This window comes from Corvus hawaiiensis, chromosome 5 (assembly GCF_020740725.1).
Source record: "Corvus hawaiiensis isolate bCorHaw1 chromosome 5, bCorHaw1.pri.cur, whole genome shotgun sequence".
NCBI lineage: Eukaryota > Metazoa > Chordata > Aves > Passeriformes > Corvidae > Corvus > Corvus hawaiiensis.
The window spans coordinates 71,193,909-71,204,085 of NC_063217.1; the positions used below are offsets into that span (position 1 = coordinate 71,193,909).

The 10,177-nt window shown below is 45.0% G+C and overlaps 1 protein-coding gene across 1 annotated transcript; it reads right to left on the bottom strand.

The window, feature by feature from the left end:
* Positions 1-129: 129 nt before the first annotated feature.
* EXOSC9 (exosome component 9) lies at positions 130-4,827 on the bottom strand. Its single transcript, XM_048304162.1, has 12 exons — positions 4,717-4,827; positions 4,453-4,547; positions 3,744-3,863; positions 3,553-3,655; positions 3,020-3,157; positions 2,838-2,920; positions 2,554-2,686; positions 1,999-2,087; positions 1,661-1,807; positions 1,261-1,451; positions 885-963; positions 130-386 (listed from the first exon to the last, which is right to left on the bottom strand). The coding sequence occupies exons 1-12, from the start codon at positions 4,780-4,782 to the stop codon at positions 305-307; spliced, it is 1,326 nt and encodes a 441-aa protein (XP_048160119.1). The 5' UTR covers positions 4,783-4,827; the 3' UTR covers positions 130-304.
* Positions 4,828-10,177: the final 5,350 nt, after the last annotated feature.

The following is a 10,177-nucleotide window of genomic DNA, read 5'->3' on the forward strand; positions in this document are numbered from 1 at the left end:
GCACGAAGCAGTTTGAGTACAAGGTTAGGTGTGGAGTAACAGGGGCAAGATGGTTTTAATCACAGCACATTTGATTTTCCCCTGTAAAGAAAGCTGAACTAGGTGAGTTTCTCTGCAGTTCTGCTGGGATTTCAGTTACAGGCACCATTTTTTATTTAAATCTGTGTACAATAGTTTTAACATATATATAAAAGCAGAACCAGATATTGGAAGGGGAAGAAATAAAATTATCTACAAAAATAAGCTCAGTAATAATACACCAAAATCCGTATGATACAGCATTCCTGCAGGAGGGATGACTGCTTTAACGAGATGTTCTCTTCTTTCTTCTCCTTTTGTTAAATGCTTTCTTACTTGAATTTTCTTGTTTGGAGCTGGTCTGTGTTCTGTCAGTAAACAACAGTTGTATCAGAAAAACTTACTGAATAGCTTTACTATTTCATAAGAACACAGACTGATTATCCATAACTTGGCAACCTCCCACTGCACTTGGTGCCAAGCGTTTCCATGGCTCGTGCAGGGATACAGCAGATCTCGCTTCTTGGAGCGAGAACTCAACATCAGCTCTAGTGCAGCACATTGAATCTCTGCAGCAGCTCTAAGGAGCCACTGATTGAGATCCACTTTTATGTTCTCACTCCCTTTGGAAGGACTAGAATGAGTCAAATACCCATAACCATTTCAGACAGCTGCAGACGAGCCAGGCTCTGGCCTCCCAGGACAGAAGGCCAGAGATTTAGCCTAGATTTAAACTTCCTTGGTCTCAGCTATATCTGTACTCCCTTTGATCAACTGAAACCTTTCCTGGCCTTGCCAATATCCTGTCCTTCCTGGAAATACTCCTTACAAACTCCTTTCCCCCCCTAATTCCACTTGCTGGTTACCTTGTCTTCCTTGGTAGCTCCTGTGGTTCCAGAATGACAACTTCTTCCTCCTCGCTGTCAGACAGTACAATGGGTTCATCTAAAAAACACACAAACCCCACCATCCCCAAAACAGTGATCAGTTTTGTACAAATGACTCCTGTAATTAATAACCACAGTATTTTAAAAGAAACATTCCGGGGGGTTTCTGATTCATTTGTAGCCCTCCCTATACTACAGAAATCAAGTTTTTAAGATAATTACCAGGTCAAGTGAATTAGCAAATGTGCAAAGTGGCTACAATCGTTTTACTTCCTCAGGACCTTTCACATTCTAATTCTAAACTGTTATTGAAGTGATGTAACAAGATCTAATATTAAGAAAAACAAATACTTACCATTCTTAGTTTCCCTCCTTGTACTTGTATCCTCAGTTTCCACTTTCTCACATTCAAAAGCAGCTGCCTCACTGTCACCTTCCTCTTCTGCTGCTTCTTCCTTCTCAGATTCTTCAAGGTCCCCCCAGGAGCTCTCTATTCCTTCCCCAATTTGGGCTGTCCCAGGAGTGTGCAATACTGGATTGGCAAAACTGCAGGAGTTAAGAAAAATCTTGGTGTTTGCTGGTAAAATTCTTCGTATTCTGAGCAAACCAGGCAAGGAATTAAAAGCACAGAGAACCAAAACCAGTATGATAATGATGATGTTTCCTCGGAAGGATATATGGCTACCTAAAGTATGAGGAATCCTAGATGTATGTTTAGCCTGGTTTTCTCCTGAGTAATACCCGGGAAAAGATACACTTCAGCAGGAGGGTCAGCTTTAGCAATGATTTCTCCAGCTTGCTCTTCCACGTCATTGGTGTCCACAGCAGCACTCTCCATTTTGAAGGCAGTGATCCTTTGGTTGGGTATCGATTCTGCGAAGCCGAACTTCCCGCCTTCTTTCCTGGTCATTCAGTGACAGACACTATTTCAGAATAACCCAAAAATGGTTTCTCTTTTCGAGTTCAAATTTAAATGCTTGCTATTCAAAACAAATACAAGTGAAGACAATTTGCTGTTGAAACCACAAGCTGACATTAGTTTTTACTACATTTCTTAAAAGCACCCATTTCCGTCCCCTCCCAAAGCACTCACCTGGCTTTTTGGTCATTTTCCAAGGCTTTCTGAATCAGTTCTGTTATTTCTGCGACCTTAACAGCTGTTATTTTACTGCATCTCAGAATCTGTTTGTTACACATACAAAAAACAGTTTACAACCAGGAAAGCAAGAAGTTTTTAACTGAAACTGTAGAGCATCATAAGAATCACAAACCTTTAAATCACGGGAATCTCTCGAAGTATGGCACCTTACTATGAGGGACTGGATTCACTTAGAGTTATGCAAAAGCTTAATACAAGCCTCTAGCTCTCCCTCAGAGTACAAGTGGAAATAATTTGCAGGCTTTCTCAGCCAAATCACAGGGAAAAAATAAAAATACCAAAAACTATGCATTTTCTACATCCCTTCTGCAGCATGGTACACAGTACTATGCTCTTCTACTAGGACTAAAACTACACCATCTTTTCCGATAAAATCAGACAGTTAATTGGTTTCTTAGCTTCCAAATGCCATGGATATTTCCATATCAAGACTGCAGCACAGGAACCAGTTTATATACCACAGAAGGACTGGTCAAGGCAAAGGTTTACCTGATCCTGCACCAGCATAACCACTCCACTGGACTGGATGGTACAAATTTCATGGTGTTTATTCATGGCAATTACAAGGAGCCCATCCATCACCCGCTCCTCACGTTCAGTTGGATCCACCAATAAATAGGTCCTAGAATCAAGTTTTGAAATATAGGCAACAGTAGAAATTCGAGGCAACTTACTACCCTTAATTAAACAAAGGAGTTGGTTTGCATATTAGTAACTATGGGTATACAAGACTTATACCCCTTATATGAGTACATAAGACCTCGAAATCTTACCCTTGATGGAAGAAGGCAAAACTGACACAAATGGGCATGTGGTGGATACTCAAGGGGACAGGATCACGTTCCTCAGGAGTGTACTTGGAAAGGAATTGGCCCAGAATACAGTTATTTATGAAACTCAATTTCAAAATGACAAAGAAATTTAAGGAAATTAAAAAAAAACCAAACCAACTCACCACAGTTACTTCCTCTCCTTGCACAGACACATCTGGTCTGCGAAAATGACACAGAGCTACAATCCCTGCTATGCTGGCAGCATCAGTGATGTTGCCATCATGGTTTAACAGGTGCATGTCCAGCCGAACTTGCCAAACCTGAGAAAAATACAAAAAATACAAAACTGCTTGATTCTACAGAAGTTAATTTTTTTTCAAAACTAGTTCATTTTTTTTTGAGCCATAAAAAGAAGCAGCATATATTCTTTAGGTCTTTGCTTAAGAAGATGAGAGATCTCGGCATATTCCAAGACACCCACTGTGCCAGATTTAATTATGACAAAATATGTAGCGCTTCAGCACAATTTAAGCATCATTCTGCAGGGTCCCGGGTACTTCAGAAAGCCTACGTAGTCATGCAAGTTAAAAATACCCGTCAAGGCAGATGTGTGGATCTTTAACCTAAAATCAGCACTTCTTTCCAACACAAGAAACAGACCAAGTTAAAATTGGACTACACGAATCTTTTACCAGGAACTAGGAGGTTTTCCTACCTTTTCACCAGCAACAACGCAGAGAGATTCAGTGTCAATGCATTTGGAATCTCTGAAGCATCGCTCCAATAGTCTGTTCAGTGACACCAATAACTCCGATTGTCTGTTGGAACGAAATCAACCCGAACTTAACATGGTTACCGTCGCTTTTGTGCCATCCTTGTTTAGTCCTTTTAAGACAGCTACTTTACCTGCCAGGCTCCAGCCCAGGTGCAGCCATGGGTGAGAGCTCCAGATTAAAGAAGAGCACACCTTCCGTGGGCCGATTGGGCTTGGGGGCAACGAGTTCACAGGAGACCTGTGCAAGAACCCTGCCAAGGTAAATAAAGCACCAAGTCACAGAACGCATCAGGAAGAATCTAGAGACGAAACACACATGTGGGAAAAAAAGCGTGTGTTTAGGGTTTTCGTTTGTAATTCTCACTCCCGACAGTCTCTTGTTCAATGCCTGTCATACACATTTAAACTCTGGTCAACATTGAAAGAACCAAATGTAGGAATTAGAACACACTCCTGTCTTTTAAGCCTAAAAACTGACTCGGAACATGTGAGAAACTGTGATGAAATATTTTTATAAGTGCATGTATTTCACTTTTCCACAGCGAATAAAGGGTCGTTTGGTTAGTGGAAGAATGCAAAATGCGAGGTCAGTGAATAAAGGGATGAAAACTTGGGAATAATTTTGCATTTTATAAATTATTTGTAATTAAAATCATCACGGAAAACCCATCCCTTTCCCACTTCCTTCCTTTCCATCGTCTCCTCTTTGCTCCTACCCTTGAATTACTACGACTTTAAGGTTTGAAAGGTTACAATCTGTTTACAGTGATCTCTGCAGGTTTGGGAACCTCAGGTTTTATTCAACCCGGGGCCCGCGGCCGAGCGAGCCCCCGCGCTCACCTGGTCCTGCCCAGCTCCACGATGCAGCAGCCGCGGTCGGCGCCGAAGGAGACGCGGATGTTCCGATAGTCGTAGCATTGCCTCCCGTCCAGGCGCTGCGGGAACACGCAGACAAGGACACACACATGGAGCGGGTCAGTGCGCCATGCCCGGCATGCGATGGGACGGGGAGGGGCGGACCCGGGGACAGCCGCGCTCCCCGGACGGCGGGGAAGGGGATCGGGAAAGGGAAAGGGGCAGGGAGGGGGGATGCCGGCGCCGCACCTTCTTCTCCTGGATGGCGCGCAGGAGGAAGCGCCGCTCGCAGTTGGAGAGCGGCGTCGCCTTCATGGCCGCGCCGTGAGGGGGCAGCGCGCGGGGACGGGGAGCGCGCGCGTCATCGCCGCGCGCCGCGCGTGCCCAGCCCGCACGCGCCGCGCTCCCGCCCTCGGGCGTGTCCCCTCGGGGCGGCCGCTTCCATGGTGAGCGTGTTCCAGGGCCCAAACAGCGTTTGGAAAACTCTGTTCCTGCTATCCGACCCAAACCTGCCCCGTCTCAGCTTCATGCTGTTTCCTCGAGTCCTGTCCCTGGTCACCAGAGTGCAGAGATCGGCACCTGCCCCTCGGCTCCCCTGCCCTGAGGATGCCGAGGTCTCCCCTCAGTCTCCTCCAGCTGGACACACCAAGTGCCCTCAGCCGCTCCCCACACGGCTTCCCCTCCAGACCCTTCACCATCCTCGCGCTCTCCAATAGCTTAGTGTCTTTTCCATATTGTGGTGCCCAAAACTGCACACAGCACCCGAGGAGAAGCCGCACCACTGCAGGGTGTGCACCTCAGCCGTGAGGCGGCACATAAGGGACAGAGGCTGCGAGGGCTGATGCCGGAGTGCCAGTCGTCGGGAAAGCCATCTGGAATTTAAAACGAACAAAAAAACATGCATGCCTGACATTTCGAGTAGTTAACTTTATTGTGGTGCCCAGCCCTCAAGGTGCGGATGCCCTGCAGCCCCCAGGAAACAGCCGAGCTGGTAGCACGAACAAGGCGATCAGTGCTGCGGGCAAAAATGCAGCCAAGACATCCAGTCTGGCAGAACAACATCCCTCCCTGGTGTTCTGAAACATTGCCCGTAAGTAAAAAGGCCTTTCCAAGTGGCTTTTATGCTCAGTTTGAGCTAAAACGAGAAAATCGATTGTCTTCCCACCGACATTAAACCCCAGACACTGACATTTTCCAAACAAGTGTTGAAATATCTCAGTTATGCTGTCTGTTCAAACCTTGTAAACACACTGCAGTTCTAGTGCAAACTATGATGTAAGTCATGTTTCTTAAACTCCCAAGTTTGTGCTAGTGAGGACAAGTGCTGTCTGATTTTCCCAGGCTGGTTTTATATTTTCAGTTTAGAATAAATGAATATCGTCACAAATATTTGGCGTACAACAATATTGATGAGATTATAGGAGGACACTCTTTCTCCAAGGATAAAAATAAGCAAATAGTCCTTGGAGTTTTACTGGCAATCTTTATGTGGAAATTCTGTCTGATTTTACTTTTTTGTTGTGTGAATTTGGTGACAATATTCATTAGTGAAGACTTGGGGTTAAATTCTCTAACTCTTCAATTTACTATCAGCAAATTAGGAAAGGTTTTTATTGTGTGTGGGAGCCTTCCAAACTGTGTTACTCTTCATCAATTACAAACTTGAGCATATGTTGAAATTTCTGCTTGAGGTAGAGTGGGAAAAATTCCTGTTCCAGCTCTCCCAGTGAACTGTTATGTGCCTCAATCCATCAGGCTGTTGGCAAAATACCCTTTCCAAAATAGAGGAGTGATGGTGAACTTCAGGAGGAGCTGGGTGTAATTCCAGGGGAAACAAGTCATGTATTGGACCTGGAAATCAGCTTTGTCCTTGGACCCATGTCATCTTCACACAAACGCTTGCACATGTGCTGGAAGGGTAAAAAATTTAACGGACAAATTAAGGATGCATAAACCCACAGCACTGGCAATCTGTAGGAGGAGGGTACATAGAAAATAAGGTCAGTATAAATGGTTAAGGAAATAGAAGCTGAGGAATTTCTGCATTTCTGTACAGTGAAGGGCAGAGTTACAACTGTAATGAAATAATGGAAATACTCCGGGTGTTTGGAAGGAGTGAGTGTCATACCCTGCAGAGTGAATAAATGAGTGAATAAATCACGGGCACTTAGGCTGAAGCAGAAATTTTTAGAAAGAAGATCCTGATGATCTACTGTGCCCACATGGAAGCGTTTCTTCATTTGAGCTGAATGCTCTGTGGGCTGAAATGCTTGAATTGGATTATCTTACTGAACCAAGCCTTGAGGGAAAATCTCATTTGAGGACTGGAGAAGAAAACCAAACTGCATCAGAATCTCAGCATCTTGACAGCAAGCTGCCAGCAACCACGTTTTATGGCCTAATCAAAATAAATAAGAAATTGACCTTATCTTTTCATGGCAGCCTTAACTGCAATGTGCCTTTGCTGCTTAGCTGCAAGTCCTGCTCATTTACACATCCATGCACAACATGCAGTATTCCGGTTTATAAGATTATTTGGGAAGAAAGGCTCTGCATAGAGCCTGTATAAATTACATGTAATTTATAATTTGTTTTTATGATTAACTGTTCCACCGGGGGGTGGGAGGATGGGCAATCCTTGCAAGCAATGCTGCTGGCAGAAGTGAGGCATGAACACTACCTCCTGCTGTGATGAGGCACGGGATATTCTGGCCAGGATCCAGGGAAGCACTCAAACAAGCTCTTTATCTGAAGCACAGATAAGTACCTTTTTTCCTTACGAATTAGAAGGAATGTGACACAGCTTCCAAGGCTAACATTTAGAAAAGTGATTGCCTGGTATATATGCTCAAGTAATTTTGTTCAAAAAAAGGGACCCAGAACTGCCAGCAAATCATCCAAACACCAGCTTAAGGCAAGTTGGCAGTAACATCTTCATCTGCTTGCTGGATGCCTCCTTGATCATCTTCCACAGACTAGATTTCACAGTAAACCCCAAAATATTCTTGCTGTTTCCACCTCCACAAAGCCTTCACATCATCTCCTGGGGTTTACTGCTCTCATGAAAGAAGTTTTTTGCACCAAAGGGTCCTGCCAGAAATTCTGATCCTCTAGACAGTGCTGCATTCAGCACTTCCCAGCTCTCAGCAATCCTTTTGGGAAAGTGAGAAGTGTTTGTAAGGCTGAATGCCAGGCAAGCAACAAAGTCAGAGGAGAAGAAATGACACCCCTTCTTTTTTTGTCTCCACACCCTGCAATTTCCATGTCTCCAGGCAAACTGTGTCCATGATTTCTATGGATTCAAGTGAAACCAGTTGCTGACTTAAGTGTCATGCTAAGCCAGAATCATTACCGCTAGAAGGCTCTGAACATACAAAACCAATGTCCGAGTGCAGATTTTAGTGTTGTTTAAGATTCTCCAACCTTTTAGAAGCATCTTCAAATTCTCTTAAGAAGCAACAAATGTCCATGTTAAAGTAAAAACTATAGTTTCCTTTCATGGAGAATCGGCAAAAATTAACCAAAATTGTTGCCAAAAAACGCACATTCTCTTATCCTGATCTTAAATACTACTTGACAAACAGGTTAAATACTGGCTTGATACAAGAACTCAGGAGTGTGAAAATGAAGTGAATTTCTGTTTGGAAGCTGGTTTTTTTTCCTGTTGGAAAGGTGATGGAAAATGTTTGCCGATACCACATATCGATACCCCAACAACACAGAGGAAATCCAGAGTACTGACAAGCTGATAGGTCACATCTGATCCATAAGAGATGACAGCCCATTTAATAAAATTAGGGGATAATCAGATAATCATGTTAAACCATTAAATCAAAATGGCTTTTTTCCAATTATTTCTCCTGCTTATTCAGCTTCCAAGTATCTGTTACAGACCAGAAATTAATCTTGACTGCCTTGAAATGCTGAAAGTCATAATCTTTCTCAATCAAGTATTTTTGTTGTTCTGCATGGACAACTTCTCCCAAAATCTTGATACTAAAATGCTCTTTTTAAAACAGGAGATGCATCTTTTTGCTGATTCAACTGATTTTAAATGAAATTTCACTTTTACAGTTGTATCTTAGAACACAGGTGTTGTTAAAAGATGAAAGTGTGGTTGAGAAGTGCCTCCTGTTGTGTAGAATAGCCACTCACCAGTGTCTCATGCACAAGAGCAGACTGTCTCACATGAAGAAGCATTCTCTGTGCACCACATGCAAGTCTTAATCTCTCCAGATTTCCTAAAGATCCCAATTCTTAATTCCCTGCAAAGAAATGCTTACAAGAAAACTCTGTAGTGAGTAGTTGAATTCCTCATAGTAATAATAAAAGCAAAATGGGAAAGTGCCAACTATTGTGCCAGAGAACACAGAGCCAGGATGGGATGTGTGACCACTGGAGAATGATGGATGCTAGCCTTGCCTTTTTACACCAGGTAATATTTGCTACAGTATTGATGAAGTTGTCCAAATGATGTTTTGTTACTTCAGGAAAAGGTGAATGATCATTTCCCCCAAATTGCCTCAGATTGTTATATTGAGCTTTATTGTAAAGTATTATTCAGAGGTCCAATAAGGATAGAGGATTTGGTGTAAAATGATAACTCAATGCGTATTTGTCTCCTTAGCTCAGACTTGGGGTGATGCTATACTTATGCTAAGAATTTGGGAGGCTCGATGAAGTAGGATTTATGTGCCTTTTTTTGCGATATATTTGTTCAGTAAGTAATACACTTTCTCTGGCCCTCACAAAATTTGTGCAGTATATGCAGCAGTGCTAATGTTCCCTCTGTGAAATTTCACTTCTCTGGCTTATAGATCCATAAGCTTTGGGAAGCTTTGGGAATATGACTTGAGTCAAGACAAATCATGCAGGCAAGTGGACAGATGGTACCATGAAAAGCAGAATTCATGGTGTGTCCATCACAATCGTATCGTTCACCAAAATCTGAGTCAAGCGGCCAGAAATCGTTGTAACTTTCCTACTGCCGTGGCAATACCTGATAAGTGTTTGTGCTTCGGGCCAAGGGGGTCATTCTCAAACGTCTTCAAGGAGAGGGACATTTTCTGGTACCGCTGGAGTTCGGAGGTGTTTGGCCTGTGCTGACGGAGGGGTGTGTGAAATGCGGAGTGGGGACGCAGGGAGGATGGGTGCACATGTGGGCATTTCAGTCTGGATGGGAGGCTCAGACTCGAAGTCAGCCACCCCAAGAGCTTCTCCTGCTGGTGACAGGTGGTCTAGGAACATCGTTTCTGTGACAGGGGACCTGTGCCTAAGGAGCAGGGACAACACGCCCCAGCTCGGAGCACGGGCGCGGTGCAGCCCCGGTGCCCCCTGCACGCATCGCCCCGTGCCCCGGTGCCCCCCTGCCGCGGGGCTGCCCCGGCGGGAGGTGCCGCAGAGGCGGGGGGTGAAGGCAGGACGGGCTCCGCGGCCCCTCCGCGCCCGTGCCCCTCTCCTGCCGCAGGGGAGGAGGCTCGGCCGCCACCGGCACCGGCACCGAGCGGTCCGCGGGGAGCCGAGCTGCGCCGCGGGCGGCATGGAGTGGGAGCTCAACCTGCTTCTCTACCTGGCGCTCTTCCTGCTCCTGCTCCTGCTGCTGCTGCTCTTGCTGTGCCTGCTGCTCCGGCAGCTGCGGGGCTCGGCGGGAGCAGCCCCGCGCCGCCTCCCGCCGCCCCGGCAGCCCTGGGCTGAGTGCCGGGAGCCGGGA

What these genes read in the sequence shown, in the direction of transcription:
- EXOSC9 (XM_048304162.1), bottom strand. Translation starts at nt 4,782, where the DNA reads ATGAAGGCGACGCCGCTCTCCAACTGCGAGCGGCGCTTCCTCCTGCGC. An exon ending in CCTGGGCTGGAGCCTGGCAG is followed by an intron (nt 3,656 to 3,743) that starts GTAAAGTAGCTG and finishes TCGTTCCAACAG; the next exon opens with ACAATCGGAGTTATTGGTGT. An exon ending in TTATGCTGGTGCAGGATCAG is followed by an intron (nt 2,088 to 2,553) that starts GTAAACCTTTGC and finishes TGTAACAAACAG; the next exon opens with ATTCTGAGATGCAGTAAAAT.